At 39.0% G+C, this 18,677-nt stretch overlaps 1 protein-coding gene across 1 annotated transcript; it reads right to left on the bottom strand.

Moving 5' to 3' along the window:
- Positions 1 to 8,724: 8,724 nt before the first annotated feature.
- Positions 8,725 to 15,730, bottom strand: smtla (somatolactin alpha). The gene is made up of 4 exons (XM_084716375.1): positions 15,466 to 15,730; positions 13,718 to 13,831; positions 11,430 to 11,609; positions 8,725 to 9,817 (listed from the first exon to the last, which is right to left on the bottom strand). Exons 1-4 carry the CDS (start codon positions 15,652 to 15,654, stop codon positions 9,623 to 9,625), a joined length of 678 nt encoding a protein of 225 aa, XP_084572501.1. The 5' UTR covers positions 15,655 to 15,730; the 3' UTR covers positions 8,725 to 9,622.
- Positions 15,731 to 18,677: the final 2,947 nt, after the last annotated feature.

Raw genomic sequence — 18,677 nt, 5'->3', positions numbered from 1 at the left:
ACAATGAACATTTTGTTAAGAAATACAGAGCAGCCAGAGGTTGATGGTTTTCCCTCACTCTTTTATATCCAGTCTCAGCAGCACTCTTAATTGTGTTACATAGTGGTAAAAGATATTTTAAATGAATAACTACCTGAGTCTTAAGGACACTGTTAAGTTCAGCTTTTTGTTTGCTTAAGTGATCCTGGAACACAAATGATCCTCAGTAGGTGGTTTATGTATAGTAAAATAAATCTCTCACATTCTTGTCAGTACACTTTGATTCATTTGAAATGACTTACATTCATCCAAACTGTCTTTTCTTTTCACTGTACCATAATTATGTCAAAGCAGGGTGGGATTCCTCTAGCATACCTTTTACATACAGCACTGCTGCCATCAAGGGGAGGCAAAACAAACAGGAAAATAGGCAGAGGATGTGAGCGCTGCTTTCCTGGAGCCAAACCAGAGAGGCGGTAAATCATAATCCCTGAGCCGAAACTGAATTCACCACACCTATCAAAACCCATTTAGGATCAGAGGCCAGAGGTCCAACTATTTACTATCTGTGAGCTCCCCCTTTTTTCTCCAATCCTTTTCTTTCAAGGGAAGAAAACAGATAAATGAAAGCCAAATACACATGGATAATCCCCGGCGTCTTTCCAAAAAGGAAATTATTATATTTGAAGTTATGAAAGTGCTTCCTGAAGTGAAGGAACTGCACTAGATTTTTTAGGCCTGTGTCTTGATCTAAGAAAAACATAAGCAGACGCGCACTGGCAGAAAGACAAATATATGTCCCTCCACAACCCTCCCTGTTTCTTACTAGCTCCATGTGCGTTGTGATTTACAGTATATCTGAAAGAAAGGATTTTTTGCAAAATAAAGAAAGTGGTGGAAAACTCAAAAAGGTCCTTCTGGCCGGAGACGTGAAGGGAGGAAATTGCACTGATTTAAGCTCAGCTTCTTTTGGCATCTGTCCGCCTCCTTCGTTTTTCTTTCCCAAAGTGAGGGCGTTTATTCCACAGCCGCCGGTTTAGATACAGTCATCTAAGAAGTTTTTCTTTGTCTCTCATTATACCCACAGTAAGCTGATGAGTGAAAGTGAGTGGCAGCATCTCCGTGCTTTATAAAAGAAACTACAATCTTCAACTACAATCAGATTCTTTGTGGAGAAGCCAGAACAGATTTACAAACTGTGGCCTCCATTCATGAATTGAATTCAGAGTACATTCACAGTGCGTACAATGATGATGAAGTTCTTTCTTTAGCTTTGTAAAGCTGAAAACCAAGTCTGTAAAAGCATATGTCATTTCTAGTTGAGACACACTGACAAAGAGAGGAGTCGTGCAGTAGTGGGTGTACTGTTACAAGATATTTCTCCTGACTCCTAAGTGGCATCTGTGATAAAAGCCCCTTTTGAGCTTTTTAAACAAATTTATATATATTACAATTAATTTTTTTTATAAGTTTATCACATTTAGTGAGTTAGGTCAAACAAAAAACTATAGTGTTTATTTCGTCAGCTATTTAGTCCAGGACTCCATGTGAATTTTCATATTCAGTCAACTTCATCCTTCTTATTCTTACTAAATTTTTCATTGACTAAATTTACTTTTTAGTGGTGTTTAGTCATTAGAGTCCTTGAGCCCAGTTTTAGTCATCAATCAATTCATTGGCAAAAACTTTGTGAACATTTTAGTCTAGTGTTAGTCAAGACCAAGAACGAGCATTTTAGTTGAAGTTCAGCAGACAGTGACAGTGGTTAAGAATTAATCCAACTGTTAAAAACAGGGATGGCCAAACTTCTATTTTATACAGAGGAATCAAAGGCAAAATGATGCAGTAAATGCATAGTTTTGCACCAGTTAGTTTCCCAGGTACTATAGAGAATTAAATTTTTTTTTATCAAAATAACTCCACGACACTACAAAATAGTGCAAATCTGTAAATAAATTAGATTAAAACATGCAGAAGACACAGAAGTTGCAAAAGTACAACGTTTTTGGTTAATTAACTGAAGGAAAGGTTTTCGTCGACCGGTAAACAATCATTGTAGGTCAAGCAGTTGTTCAAGATGACAGCAGCAATCTAGTATTAAACCAGGATGTGAGATGTACATGTTGTTTAATGTATGAGAAATATGCTCAAGCCATACTCTAGTTTATTTTTAAAAATTTACTGCAGGCCGGGGCTAAATTAACTGCTACTGAAAATTTGCCAGAAAATTACCGGATGTGGTAGAGATGCACTAATTCTTTGCACACTCATTTACATGTTTGGAAAGAAAATATCTTGTGCCTTCCATTAAAAACTGACCGGACCTGACGATCAAATGTCAATGTAAATTCATTTGTTTATTGTTTTGTCAGCTATCAATAAATAGTGTAACACTGCTTTTATCCCATGGGTGTGTCAGATTTAGTGGCATCTAGTGGTCGTAAAACCAAAGCCTGTATCTAGACCCAGTGTCTGTTCTCTTTTTTCAGGTGATTACACACTAACAATGATATATGTGGGATTATTTTATTTTATTTTATTCATACTCTGCCTATAAATCCAAGTAAATCTTACACAATGAACCTTTAATTCAAGCATAGCATTTACACCTTACCTGCCTTCCCCCCAATTCCCAGTAAACAACAAACTGACATAAATACAGTAATTACAAAACTGAGCAAAGACATTAACATTCTTATGAAACATTGAATACACAAAGGAACAACACAACCTTACTGGAGGCAGTTTTTGTTGCACACTCCTCTAAATATATTGTGCCTTTACTCTAATTATGGTTTTCAGTGAATAAATGAGAAAATGAAACACTGGTGAAGGAAAGGGAAAAAAATGTCTACACAGTGTACAAACATAAATATAAATGTGCCATGAGTGCAGCTGTAGGACAAGCTTTTATTTTAGGAGCATTAAGGAAGAATCTATGAGACAGGGGGGACAGAGCTAAGTTTAAAAGTGCATATTTTTAGCTCCTCGTCTGAGGCTTTTATTTACAACTGGTTGATGTTTTCCTCCTGTTCTTCTCTGTGTCTTCACAGCTCTGGAATGCTCTGTCGGACAACAGCAAAGGACTTCAGTTCAGGACGATTGATGGCTGCTTCCCCGCTGAGTTCACGTAGCATCAGCCAGTTTCCCCCCACAGTCTCCACGGTGATCACCTAATTCCGTGCTGGTGTGCAATCGCAACAAACCAAGAGACACAGCGTAGGGCTTCCTCTATTACAACCAGCATATTCCACTATTAATCATAGCTGCACGTTGAGGCATTATCTCTTTTGTTTTTGCACCACATGCAGGTTATGTAACCGTGGAAACCAGTGTACACAAAGCTTTAAGATAATACATTGATTTAACAGTTGGATAAACAAAGACATGACACCAGAGACTTGTCTCACTTGTGGAAAATTCTGTTTGCTTATCTCTTAGCTCTCTCTAAAGGCTGTAATGTAATCATTGATATATTTTAATTATCTGTCAAAGGAAATGTTAATGAATACCCCTATTTCCAAAAAAAATGGGTGTAAAATGTAAATAAAAACAGATTGAAATGATTTGCCTTGATCCTTTTTGACTTGATATTTAATGTTCAAACATTTTGTAAAGATACACTCATTCTGAATTTGATGCTTGCAAGACGTACTGCAAAACTGTGAAAGGTGTGGAATTAATTAAATTAAATTAAAAACAGACATGTTTGTTTAAATGATATTAAGACATGAGCTCAGGAACAATTTGGAAAACTGCTGTTGGTAAAGACAGTTCAACACTGGATCTACAAATTCAAGTTAAGGCTCTACCATGCAAAGCAAAAGCCATGTATCTGGGCCCCAAACTCGTCTGAGGTAAACTGATGGAAAGTCAAAAAGTGAGCGGTGTTGTCAGCTAATGTGCTGTGCTGTCCACATTTCAAGTTGTTTTTGGAAATCATGGATGCCTAGACCTTTGGGCTAAAGAGGAAAAGGAACATCCAGATGTTCAGCAGCGAAAAATTCAAAACCCAGCACATGTGATGGTATGGAGGTGTGTTAGTACCAATGGCATGGCTGTCACATCTGTGAAGGCCCCATTAATGCTGAAAGGCACATACTGGTTCTGAAGCAATACGAGGTGTGTCAGAATGGTAACAGGAGTGTGCTGTGTGAGCTATGAGTGAGGTTGGGATTAGTGGGTTGCGTCAGCAAAGATCTGCGCGAAGATGGTACTGAAGCTGCTGAATGATAACCAGAAGGAGCAGCGCACACAGGTGTGTCAGGACATCCTCGAGTGTCTGGTAATCTTCCAGCTTCTGACAGAGTTTTCCGCAGCCGAAACTTCAGGTTGGGTCGTTGCTCTGTGCCCATCACTTGGCGACCTGGAATTAAGGAGCTGTAAACAAAAGCACGTGAGAAAACATACAATGGCTGCAGAGAGCTGAGATTGCAGTTATATACTCCTCGATATTACGTCACATGCTGATGCAACCCGCTAATCCCTACCCCACTCAAACAAACAACATTAAATTTAACCAGTCTGAATATTAAATATCTTGTCTTTGTACTTTATTCAGTTGAATATTGGCTTAAAGGTATTTGCATTATGTTTTTATTTACATTTTATACAAAATGTAAATAATAATATAACTTTTTTGGAATTGGATTTTGCACAAAAATGAATAAATCATTTACACTCCAGTATCTCTATGTCCCTGTTGTTTGGGAATGTTTTCTCATATGGGGATGTTTTCTTGTTTTCAGCTGTATTCAACTGTCATCCTGACTCTCTCTTTCTGTCCGACTGAACATTGCCTGCCCTGTGTGAAACCTGAGCTTGCTGTTGTTACAACGTGACATCTTTTAACATACTGGAACAGTTAGGATGGCCTCGATCCCCGTGACCTCTTGATCCTCACTGACGTTACCACGCAGGCTTGAAGAGATGCCTCGCCAGGGGAGCCGAAGGAGAGGCGGAGGCGTGAGGTCAGGTTGGACATCCAGAGGTTTGGATGTGTCACTGGTTCAACAGGCATGCTGGACTTAAAGATTGACACACACACCCACTGGCGGCAGTGTATGATGTAGCCCCAGGTGTGCTGTGCTCAGAATTGGTTGGTTAACTCTATTTGAGACCTATGCCATTCTTTTATGGTCCAACAAATTCCCTGTGGGTTGCAGTGGTATGATAGAAACGGCTATATCGCAAAAGAAGCAGCCTCGGTTGTCAGAAGTTTGGCGCAAAGGGAAGTCCGTCCTCCCCCTCTTACCTCAGTTCATTCCCCTTTTTTCTACCTGTATATAAGCAAACATACAAACATTTTAAGTGACAAGTTCTGCTACAGCCTAAATATGTCATTAAAGCACTGAAAACGAGGACGAAGGAAAGGCAGAGAGCCGTTGCTACATGGATTTCAGTGTGGGAGATCATACAGGGGCTGTGAGACTGTTTTAGGTCTTTCCAAGCTGTCGTTTTGAGCCATAAATGAAAGCAAAACAACAGTGTGGGAGCCAGCCGAGCCAGTGGAGGCTCAAGGACTTCATACTTTGAGTCTTGGTTTCATATCAAGCCAACACCACTTCACCAACTCCTCTAGCTGTGTACCTGCCTTCCAGCCATCCATTTTCTCTCTAGATCCAACCTACTTCCCTGCATGTCACACCGCTCAGAGCTGTGCTCAGACTCCTTCCCAGTCATTTAGGTCTCTTTCGTTTCTGCTGTATTTTTCCCCTCTCTCTTTGATTGACACATTTCACATCACCACTGAGGAAAAAAAAGGAGAAACAACTGGCCTCTTTACCTCTCTTTGCCTCCTTCACTCAGTCCATTTTCTTTACATTTCCTGCTCTTTGCCTCTCCCTCTCCTTCTCCGTCTGCCTCCTGTGCTCCACTTATGCATCCCAGCAGTCTAGATTTCCTTTCCTCAGGTTATAATAGTTAGACTGTGAAATCACCCGGGCCCCACACCCCTCCCTTCATCCCTGTGTCCTTCTTTCCCCTTCCACTCCCTAACATCTTTCTCTCCCTCCTCTGATCGCCTCCCTCCTCTTACTACTTATAGCCAATCTTTAATATTTATGGCCTCAAAGCTGGAGAAGTGGGTGGGGGCACGGGACTTTACCTCACGTATGATTACTTGCGTGTTGTCGGGAACCAAACGAGGTAAGGTGAGGGTTGCACTACAAGGTTGAGGCTGTGAAGCGGCAGCCCCGCGGAGCCGAACAGAGGCTACCCAATCTTCCTCCGAGCCCCCATACTGAAGTGATTAGGCCACAGGAAGCTGAACCTGACATTGCTGACACTAGGCCCCCCTACCACATCCTGCCTCAATATCCACCCACACCGCATGACACCACCTTTCTGCGCTGACACCCGACTCACCGTGGCAACAGTGAGGCTGATTTACATATTGTGATATGGTTGCAGAGGATGGAAGAGGAGAGGAGAGGATGTAGCAGGACACTCAAGAGAGTGGAAAAAAGTTGAAAAGAAACCTGAGATCAGTGGGAAAAAAGAAAGAAAAATTCTTGTGGCTTTGTTTATTGTTTCCCTGTCTCATGGAGTGATGGCAGATGTGAACAGGAACAAGAAATATGGCCTGCCAATGTCAAGCCTCTTCACTGTAAGTGAGATAACTACTGCAGGTGCTTTATTTTGGCAGCTGGGATCAAGAGGTCTATCACCTTTGTTAATTTTATCCACCACAATGATTTATATGTGGCTCATGTTCTCCATCTTTCCACATTGTCTTGTATATGAAAAGAAACAAAAGAGGAATCAACATTATTTATGTTAATAATAATAATAATAAGAGAAAACATGCACCAATTTCATTTTCTACTCACCAATGAATTTCATTATAGCTTAGCAACTGGAAACACAAGCTGCAGTATTATGAAATGCATGTCATTTTAACATGCATTTGGCACTATGTAGACAATATTGTGATTAAGATAACCTTCATGAAAGAGTACCACTGCCCTCTTGTGTTTGGGGGTCGAAAGGGCAAAATTGAGAGCACAGAAACTGCACTTGTAATCCAAAGTATTTTACCCAGAAGTGCGGGTCAACCTCACACAATTTGCAATATCAACAAACTCAGCGCTCAGATTTTGTGTTCAGAAAAGAAGAAGAGAAAAAAAAGTCTTATGGAGTTATATGAAGGGAAACTTTTGAAAACAACCTAAATATGATCCTACCAGAAAAACGCATTTTTAATACAGGCATTTTGTGAGAAAAAAAGGGGCAAACCTCACATATTACAACAGAAATCTAAGAATTGGTTATTACTCATAAAAGTTACTCAATTTATACAAAGTCCTAAAATATTCAAGTGGTGGTTCAAAGATGCTTCTTAATAATACCCTTCACTTTTTTGCTTCTGAAAATAATATTTTAACACAACATCACTATATCAGTATACCCGTGTACAAGGCAGCATAAATTGGCACTAATCCATATGAAGGTTGGCACTGATTAACATAAATTTAAACCAAAATTACTCACTTAAAACAGCACTTTTATATTACTTTCAAAATATTCATGGCTGCCAAATTGGCAGCTCAAAGTTTTTTGGAAGAATACCTGGAATGTGAAATGATAAACACTTTTCATTACAAAAATATTGCTAGAAAAAAAGGTTAAAAAGTTCCTTTTGTACATTCACTGTACTCCATCCATCCACTCCATGTCTCATGTAAATGCAGTCTCTAGTAGATTGTGGACAGCACTGAACCCCTTATGTGGACACCAGACAAGAGGACATATAAATAAATATTTTCTTTTTTTTTTACATGGCAGCAGTGGGAAGTTGTGGCATCACAATTTGGCAATATGTTCTTCCACTTGGATTTCTTACTACTTGTCATAGATCATTTGATTTGGTTTTTATTTGGATCGGTTTTAGCTCTTCCAAGACTCCACATTAAAAAAAAAAAAAAAAAAAAAGTATTTAAGACTTAAAAAAACGGAACACATACACTGTAAAAATGAAAAAGTCAAGAAAACTCACAATTTCGAGTTAGGAGCTAAACTCAAAGTCTTAAGTTTTAAAAATGTTTTAGCAATTTTTTGTTGCGATAATTTACTTTTCTTCTTCAGATGAACCTGAATGTTTGAGTTTTAGAACCCCCACAAAAATTCTGATTTTAACAAATTGTTGAGGAAACTCATTTGAATGAGGTACACAGCTCACCGTCAAACCAATTTTTGAAATACAATTTTCTGGGGTTTCTAAACCTCCAAGATTCAAGTTTATCTAAAGAAGGAAAAGCAAATTATCTCAGTGAGAGAATATCAGTCAACAAAACTTTGTTTAGTTTGTTTCAAAACTTGAGAGTTGGAGTTTGATTCAAAACTCAAAAATCTGAAAGCAGTTGCTTTGAAATGATGAGTTTTCTCAACTTTTTTACAGTGTAATTAAAGACCCTGTAACTAATGTAATGTAATTAATGACAAATACATACATACATACATACATACATACATACATACATACATACATACATATATACACACACGTAGTCTGCATACATTGGCACACACACACTGTAATGTTCCTACATTATAAATGACATATCTATGAGACTAGAACAGCTGAAAGAGTTTCTGTTGCAATTTGTGTGGGGTCATGTCATATAATGCCTGTATTAGATTTAATGTTTACTTTAGAGCAGCTTTACCAAACTTACAGAAACACAAGTGGGATAAAGATATGGATTTCACTCACTCACTCACTCAAAAAAAAAAAATAGAAAATCATTTTTGTCTTTCTACAGCTTGCTTTATTAGCAGCTAAAATCAACAGCAGTTGCCTCGAAAAGCTTTCGCAGTACATCGGGCCTCTATTTACACATGAGAGCACAAAAAGGTAGTCTGTATTCTGCATTACATATTTATAACATCTATAACAATTAAATTTTAAACTCTATATCCCCTGAACATTTTAAGTGAATAATAAACTAGTTTTATTACATTCAGGTAAAATTAGGCAAATTAAGGCAAAGAAATATTCATGATTCTCTCATGAGCACTCAACAAATCTGAACCTGTGTCTAACCAAAAACTGCACATATTTCATTTGAGCTGATATTTGTTCTCTCTGTGTCTCTCTCACACTCTCTTTCACCAATCAAAATGTGTCTCTTTTTTTAAGTAGTGATTGCTCTCTGTTTGACTCCCGTCTCCGGTGAAAGTGTTTCATTTCAATAATGCAGGAGTGAAACCAACTCCATTTAAAAAGGGAGTCTCACTGAATACTCTGGGGGCCGTGGGAATAATCAAAACACTGCTAGAGCCAGCGAGGAATACAAACTCCAGTTAAGAACAAAGGAAATGGAAATCAATGGCAGGATATGCAGATTTTTTTGACAGCTCGACATGCAAATAATCTTTTGGGAGTTTGCCCTCTGTTGCCTTTGCCAGGTTAAAATAACAACTGAGCGGGGATATAAAATGCAGTATGTTGAAGAGAGGGCACAGCATTACACCTACTTAGTTTTGTGTGAAGGTGTTCCAAAACAATCAATAAAGAATGTACTGCATTGCAAGTGAGGCTGAATTGCCTAAGGCATGGTCATGTCTATAAGTGGACGGCTACAAGCCACAGGAATTAATTTAAAGCTAAATATTGTATTATTTAAAAGCTTCACTTCATGTTTTATACACAGTTGAATGTGTCAGTTTGTCGACACTTGAGAAGCTTGAGGAGAATCTCCATCTTATGGGCGTCCTTCTTGAAGCAGCTGAGTATGGTATAGTCTCTCATTACAGATTCCAGCATCTCTGGCTGCACATCGTACTGGAACATTCCTTGTTCGCTGTATGTTGTGGTCATCATTCCCTCATCCAACATCTGCACAGCAAGATTTAGAAGATTTATATTTCAGCCTCACCACATGTCAGTAAACAACTACTTGCTATGTAAAGATGTAGTGGAGTAATGGCAAACAATGAAGTCACACATTTGATTTGATTTGTTACGCTGTAACAACGTTACTGCAATATTACAGTTATGGCATTACCATTAGGTACTTTGATGCTATGTTGTTGAAATGCTATAATGTAACAGGTATTCTATGGTATTTTGGCAACATCTGTTCAATGTCCTTGGCATGGTGTTTCCTGCATTTATACGAAAATGTGACAATATACTAAGCATGTCCCTCCAATGTGACATTACATGTCTGACTTTGTGATGTAGAGATAGTAACCGTTACTGCAATATTACAATTACATTACTTTGCACCAACCCCATCTTAGTGGTGATGTTGCATGTGACACTCAGATAGTATTAAGTGACGCAGTCACAATACCTCCAAAAAGTGGTGGAATCATTCCAGCGACAACACTCTGGAATTTCACTGGGTAGATTGCTATATTACATGTGACATTCCAGCAAAATCACATGTAGCAAAAATTATGTTGCAGCTATGTTCCTGCAATGACTTTGTGTTACTCGGGTCTGTATAAGTTGTTATTTGAGCCTCTCTGTTTATCTGGGGAGGTGACATGGTGATTAACACTGCCGCCTCACAGCAATAAGGTTCTGAGTTTGAATCCCCCAGCTGGCAGGGGCAGGACCTTTCTGTGCGGAGTTTGCATGTTGCATGTGTCTGTGTGGGTTCTCTCTGGGTTCTCCGGCTTCCTCCCACAGTCCAAAGACATGCATGCTAGGTTAATTGGTGACTCTAAATTGCACGTAGGTGTGAATGTGAGTGGTTGACTGTCTCTATGTGTCAGCCCTGCGATGAACTGCCGACTTGTTCAGGGTGAACCCTGCCTCTCACCCAATGTCAGCTGGGATAGGCTCCAGCTCTCCATGACCCTTCGGGAATAATCAGTTACAGAAAATGGATGGTTGATGTCTATCTGGGCCAGCTGCTTTTGCATGTTGGTGCATGTCAGTCCCTGTATTTGTTTTGAACATGGCATGACCTGGTGACTAACTTTCTTATATTACAGATAAACAACCCACTAGAATATGTTTTGGAAAACATTTTAGGTGAGAAGTGGGCGATGCAGCAGCAGAGTCTTGATCCCTATTTAATCAGAGCCGCCTAATCTGACAGTTTGATTTTAGCTTTGGGAATCTCCGTTGGAAACTGGACCCAAGATGGTGCCCATCTGGTTCAATATTTCTCATATTATGGCTAAACACTACACTAAAATAGGTTTCAGAAAACCTTTTCAGTGAGAAATAGCCAATGTAGGAATATTATCTTGATCCATATTTCATCAGCACTGCCTAATTTCACAGTTTGATCTGAGTTTTGTGAACAGTGTGTGTTCAGATGCAGCTATCTTTTTTTTTGTTTCCAACTTTATTGAGCAGATAAAGCACAGATTTGTTGATCCAAGATACTAGTTATCTACTGCAGTTGCTAGTGGCAGTGAATGAAAGCAAATGAAAAAAGTAAAAGTTCTTCAACTTCTTAGTTGTAATCCATAAATCTGATTTGACCCACCTTCTTGATGAGGACCACGACCCCTTGCTCCAGACTGATCAGTTTCTCGGACACCCACTTGGTCTTGTTGAGCAGCATGTCAGGAGTGTCATCGTAACGATCCAGTGTGGTCTGCAGGTAGACCAAAGGTTCGATCCATGTCTGGACTAGCATTAGCACAGAGTGGAGCAACCATTTGTCCTGTAGGGCACACAAGTAAAGAGTTGATGGAACTGAATGAAAAAAAACACATGAGCACTTGACCACAAAGTTATCCTAAATCAAAAGACAGTACAGAAAATACACTACAAAACATTACACTGCTACAGTAAAACAGACTTCTCTCTATTCCTGTCTTTGTGGGATTGTTTATATTTGTAATTAACAGCAAGTATTTGCCATTTAGAATTTCTGTAAGATAGCGAGCAGAAGCAATCAACAAAGACTGAAGAACTTAACAACACCATGGCTTCCGATCAAGGTCTTCTAACATTCAGCAACTAAAATAGGTTGAAATGTCAGGGGTGAGGCAGTTGAGTCTGCTTATATTGCCCTCAGCAGAGCAGACTCTAAAGTGGTGCAAATGACCACCATACAAATGGCCATTAAACCGCAGAGCAGGCAACGTTTCAACAGAAAGGGCAGAGGATAAATTATTAACATAAAAAGAGCCTTGCAGTATACACAGTTTGAAAGATCACATTTACTATTATAGTGATGACATGACTTTCAACCAGCAGTTTCAATATCGCTAAAAATGAGTCCTTAAAGAAATTGCTTTTGCCATATATACTTGGCCTTTGTTAGTTGAAGAAGGATTATTGTAGAATTTCCCATTAACCAGATTACAGTTCACATCAGCCAAATCACCCGTCACTGGCCTTTCGCTAAGTGGCTCGATGTAGTTTCCACCCTGCTGATCAAGACCTTTGGCCTAAAAGCCTCTATCCCGTTGGGCAGAAGTCAAAACCTCAGTAGGTGCGGACAAATGCTTTAAAATGTCATACAGGCCACTATATTCATAAGATTTGAAGACCTTTTATTGTAATTAGTGCAAACAACCCATCATTCAGCAGTTGACTGGGGAAAGCATTATATGGAGGTGAGGTTCAATCGCGCACTTAGTGACTGTTATCAAAAAAGAAAGCTCGGGCTCTTAGTGGCTTCAAAGTGATTTGTGAGAAGGCCGGTACACGCAAACAGTCATGCATTAACGCCAACCCAAAGCCTGCGTACACACACACACACACACAGTGGTGTTTCCATCACTTCAGAGGACACTGACTTCTGTTAAGACTCGCCACCATTTGCCCAACCCTAACCTTAAACTAAACCTAACCTTATGTTAATCATAAACCAAGTCTTCACCATGAAATTTATGACTTCTCACAATGTGGGCGTGTAAACAGATTTGTGTCCCCACTGAAATGCACATGCACAAGAATTATTAACTCCACTCAACATAAACACACACAAACACAAATTCAGGCACTCACATAAACAAACAAAAAAGCCTATACTTGTATTTCATTTGCTGGCATACAAACATTCACATGAGCTCGGGCTGTCTGAAAGGAATTAATGAAAAAAATTTAAAAGGGTGCCAGCTGTACGTGGTGGGGCACCAACGCGCTGACAGTTGTGATGCATTTGTGGTAAAACAGTTCCAATCCTGGGTTTAGATTAAAAAGGTTTTATGTCACTTATAGTAAGACAACTACTACACCTTTGCATTAAAAACACACAGGGAACTATTTAACCATTTAGAAATGCATAGAGGCCAACTAATTTTCTACCATGTAGGGCAGCCTATGGCTATATTGTCTGGGGATTTCCAAACGTAAAACAGTTCCTTTAACAAACGACCTCTAACAAACCTGTGTCCCTAACCTTTTTTCAAGGACATGCCTTAATGGAAATAGTGCTTGCCATGTTTTCTCTTAGGTGGTAGGCACAAGACTTTGCCATATCACCATCTCAATATGGGCCGCCTTAAAGACTTTGGATGAGTTCTGCAGTTTTATGACTCTTTAATTGTTTCCACGTAGTTTTAACAGTGAAAGCTGGAACATCGTCCGCAGTCTCTATTGAGAGAAGTGTAAGGAATGACTTGTGTGTCTAATACGGCCCTGTGTTTTCTCCACTTCAAAAGCACCCTAAGGGGCACTATATCATGTTTTATCCACTGGAAAGGAATCCATATACAATATACACATACATATGTGCCATTTGTAACCGACTTAACAGAGAATCAAAGCCCTGACAAAGGAAATAAAAAATTGTGTGGTGATCAGTGGCCATGTACTTACAGATATCTGTTGGATTTCACTTCTGGAGCTGGGGATGGGTAAGGCTTTGGTGATGCAGGCATAGCCAGCTTGGTTCCTCTGAAGCTGCAATGGGAACGGGATAAACATCTCCTCCTACAATCCATATGAGCATGGGGAGGAGGGGGCATATAAACATAATAAAATACACATGTACACACACCCATGGACCATATATGCAAAGACACACACGTATTTGTGTTACAATACCTTTGGTGGCTTTGACTGAGCAAGCCATTTATGCTTTTAAAAGACATTCAAGCCTTTTCATTAAAGGGTGAATCTATTATTATCAAAGTTTTCCCAATTTTACTTTAAAAATATTTTTCCAAGTGACCTGACGTAGGTTTCCTAATGATGATATTGCTACATTAAAGCCCTTAGGCTGAGTGAGGGGAGGGGAGGGAGGGCATCAGCGCTTTAACCTACATCAGCTCTGTATTCAAAATTGAAGGTCATAAGCAGCAGTCGTATTCCAGTCTCTCTTTCTTTTTGAAATTATGTTGGTTGTAGGCGATGTGTCAAAATACTTACAGTCATTACCTTAAAGAAATGTTTCTTAAGAAAATAGGGCAAGCAACACTTTTTTATTTTTCTAGATTATATGAAAACCTTTGGTTTCAAATCACAAGAGCACACAGCGGCAGATACACAAAAAAAGACACATTAAGAAAACAATGACAAAAGCTTCACCAATCTCAGCCACTGGAGACATGGCGGATCGAGACACATTTTGTTCTCCAGCATGTTCTCATCTGTAGACCCCATGCAGCGTCTTCTCAGTAACAAGCTCATCCCATTTCAAAGACCATTTTGGATCTCGAGCTGCAGAGTGAAGGGGATTCAACAGGCTGCAAAACCTGTCATCCCACTGCTACAGTATATCATTATCACATTCGTATTACTCCACTGTGGGCCTGCTTCTTCAATAAAACATCTTTGGCACAGAAGAGAGATAGCAGATTACTTTGAAGCCTGGCAGTGAGGTGATGATCATGTCAGAATCAAAAGCAAATAACACAGAGTATCTAACAGAGAGTGTCAGAGCTTTTGGTCCAGCATATTGTGAGAAAGGCCAACAAAAAGTCATTTTGCCCTCATTGTAGAGCTCATTCCAAGTGTTACTAGACTGCATGCTAGATTCTGTGATAAAATAATACAGCTTGGGAAATGTAGCTACTAAGATTAAACCTCTTGATATGTCTTTAAAGTAATTTTTCGCGTTGATATGTAAGAAAACAATATAATTTCATTGCTCTCTTGATGACACAATTTTATTACATAGCAAGTTTTTTTTAAAAGTTCAAAGTGATATTATCATTATCAAAAGTAAAATTCTGCATTGCTGTCACTGAAGTCTCTGCCTAAGGCTGCATTTCTACAGCACTGCTTTTCATAATGCTGATTTCACATTTCATAAAAAAAAAAAAAAAAATCTAACTCATGCCCAACTTGATCGGATAAGAATATTCCCCCTGTAGGTAATGGATTTTCTTAGATTGCTTTTCACTTGAATCCATCCCTTTCCAGGCACAATGAAAATCATTTCTATTGTCATGTGCCACTCAGTGTGAAGAACGATTCAGATTCTCCTGAGGTTAAGCTAAATCTATGCCTTTACACTATTCTGTAAGAGCCTGTGGATACAAAAGGGTCTGCTGAACAGTTAGAACATTTTTTACCATATGTGCACAAGTGCAAAGATGAATTTTGGGGTTGGTGTTACTCACAAACAAAGAGCACGATTCTTCAGAGACACGGTAGATGAGCTCAGCATGCTGGATGACTCGGTCTAGAAGTTTCTCTTGGGAGATGGAGGGGCAGCGGGGGAGGCTACCCTGCTCTTCCCTACAGTCTAGTGGCATGCTCAAGGTAAGAAGATAGGGCCCAAGCAATATGGCCCAAATACCCCTCTGCATGGCTGAAGATAACCATATACACACAGATGTAACAAATGTTGACAAGGAAATACTCACACAAACATGCACAAAACCCAAACTGGTACCACTTAAATATAAATAGGTTATTCATTAAATTAGGTTACATGCACTTTATTAATCATTAATAGACAAGTTATGACACACATAAATAGTTTTGCCAAAGTCTTAGTTGTATGAATCTGAGAATCTGATTGGTTAAATTTGATATTCCAAATGAAACTTTTGACAATAATGATATGCTGACAGAGGTTAAATGCTATGGACTTATTAAAGGCATAAGATGCAACATTTTCCTAAAAAATAAATAAATAAAACAATGTACATAATCATAAAGATAATCCCTCTCAATCATCACTTCTGACCCATTAAAAGTGTGTGATAGTGTCTGTAAGGATACAGACATCAGTAAAGTTGGTATTTGATGTCCTGGGAATGAAACTCGACAATCAACTATCTGTCTGGTGCATTTAAGAACAGCTTAAACAAAACCTATTGATTCTTGCTTTAACAAATATGTGATGAAGCTGGCAAGAATAAATGTTGAGAGGATAAAGTCAGCAATAAGATCTGAGGCTTAACACAACAGATAAGGGCTCACTATTTGGCAAGCAACAGGTCACTGTTGACCTTTTTTTTTATCAAATGTGTTGAAGTAAGAGTAAGTAAGAGTAGCCTTATTCTAAAGTGGTGCCAGAAGTACGTAAGTCAAAACTACTGTTCACCTAAATAAACTGGTGTGATTTAGCTTTAAATACAATAACAAAACATGCTGTCTTTCTATCTTGAAGTGTGATGCATTACCTATCCTCATGTCCATTCTGTCAGTTGTCTTCAGGTCTTCTTCACTTTTCTGTCATGCTGACTTCTTTTATAGAGCCTGACCAGGCCATGAATTAAGGAAAAGGTCATTTTGGTCTTACGTAGGTTCTTGTAAAAAGATACTGGTAATCCCAAAGCGACACATTTCTTTGCTCATGCATAATACCAATATGGTAAAAACAGGCAGGCACGTCACGGCCTAAATATCACAGTTTGTGATTTTACATTTATAAACTTTTCTAAATATATCTGGCAATATGAAATCTTTATCAACCGATAAATCCAAAGAAATGTTTGGTACATTTTGATTCCACCCAGCATCCTACCAAAGCACTGGCCAATAATCCAAGAATGAAGACTGGGACTGATTAGATTTAACAAACAAAAGCTCAAACGAGGAATGTGTTGAAAAATCCCTCCTTTCAGCTGAGGTAAGTATGTAATTTAGATTTAAACATGCATGACAGAGAGAAAGCTGCAGAAAAGACAGCGTAGAACTGCAACAGACACAACAAAAAGGGAGCTGAATGAATGAGAGTCGAAAATCACTGGGATCAAACAAAACCCCTCGAATCTTCTTTTTCTTATTTTGACATTCATATTCCATTTTGCTCAGTAAACCATGGGTGTGTGAGAGTAGGTCTACCCAGAGGCGATGGTTTCACAATTATGATGACTGTGTTTAACTGTCATAGAAAGAAGCACATACTCAGTGGTAATCCATGCCTACTTGAAACAGATTCTATTAAATGCTCTATTTTTCTGCTGCACTACTCATTTTATCTTTCCTCTAAATAACTTATGTTTAAGTGCAATAAAACTGGAAGATTAGGATGAGTTCTCTGTCAGTTGATAGTAATACGCTAAATCCATCAGTGCATTTTGGATGCAAATTAAGGGACATTTCTGCCACACACACATAATTGAATGACATTGTCTATTATTGTGAGTATAAACAAGGACAAAATATAAGACTTCATGGACCAAACCATGAAGAGAAAGACAACATTTAAGAGCGTTGAGCTCAAATGTTTAATGCATCAGTGAAGCATGTTTAAGGATGAGCCCAAGACAGACAGGAGATCAGAAAGTACTGACTGGAGGGGTTGTGTTACTGAAGTCACCGTCACGCACACGCAGCCTCAAGACACCTGAAGCCTCATGTCTGTCAGTTTGTTTCATATGAAACAATGTTCCCTGCTAATAACCTTTCTTTTACTCCTCCACTTTTTCCCTTCGTCACCTTCTTGGCAGGTTAACAATTTTTCAAGATTTAAGGAAACGCCTCTAAAAAAAAAAAAGCATCTTATTTTCTTTAACCTCCTTATGTTAATTAAATGAAAACTGTATGTTGGTAAATATACTTATCATCCCAATTAATGTGACAAGTCATGATAATTGTGTCTACAACTCTGTAATACGATGGTATTTTTGCTCATCTGATTTGGATAACAGCCAAAAGTACTTGTATATGAATCTTTTGTACAGCAAAATCATGTACAGGTTTAACCTAATTTCTTCTTCATGCTAAATTCTTTAAAGTCACATCTGAGGTAATCATTGTAGGTGCAAGCATGATTTGTGCATCCACGTTTTTTAAACTGCTTTTCACACGTTTCAATGAGTATATGCATGGAAATGTCTCAAAAATAGAGACTGTAATTGCAGACATATGCCTGTGAATATTCTCATTCATCCAGGTCATACTTATCTTAGGGCATTGAATCGATCACAACTGGACTGGTAAAAATTGTCTTGGAAGACTGAAGCAGGCTTCATCAGTTCATGCTCATCAGACTAGATAGGACAGCTCTAGTCTGATGAACAGTAGTTGGATTCAAATATTTATTCTCAAAGAGAGGCCGCTTCCAGACCAGTCGTTGGGTGGGGTGAAACTCCAGTGAGCCAACGACAGTCGTGTGGGGGGGGGGGGGGGGGGTCTCAATCATTAGTGTGGCTGGACTGTGTTAGCTTTAGAGGCTAAACTATTGAATCTTTTGGGAAGAGATGAAAGGACGGCATTGTAGGTTGGGGATAGGTGGTGTCTTAGGCCTCCCCCTCTGTTCAGGGATGGCTTCTCAACTTTGACATAGATGGCTTCCCTTACTCCTCTTTCAAACCATCTGTCTTCTCTGTCAAGAATATGTCATACCTCCTGTGGATATAACCGGTGATATATTACC

The sequence above is a fragment of the Lutjanus erythropterus genome, chromosome 4 (assembly GCF_056507025.1).
Source record: "Lutjanus erythropterus isolate fLutEry1 chromosome 4, fLutEry1.hap2, whole genome shotgun sequence".
Lineage (NCBI taxonomy): Eukaryota > Metazoa > Chordata > Actinopteri > Lutjaniformes > Lutjanidae > Lutjanus > Lutjanus erythropterus.
The sequence above is the reverse complement of the archived record's forward strand: the minus strand, read 5'-3'. Positions and strand labels throughout refer to the sequence as shown.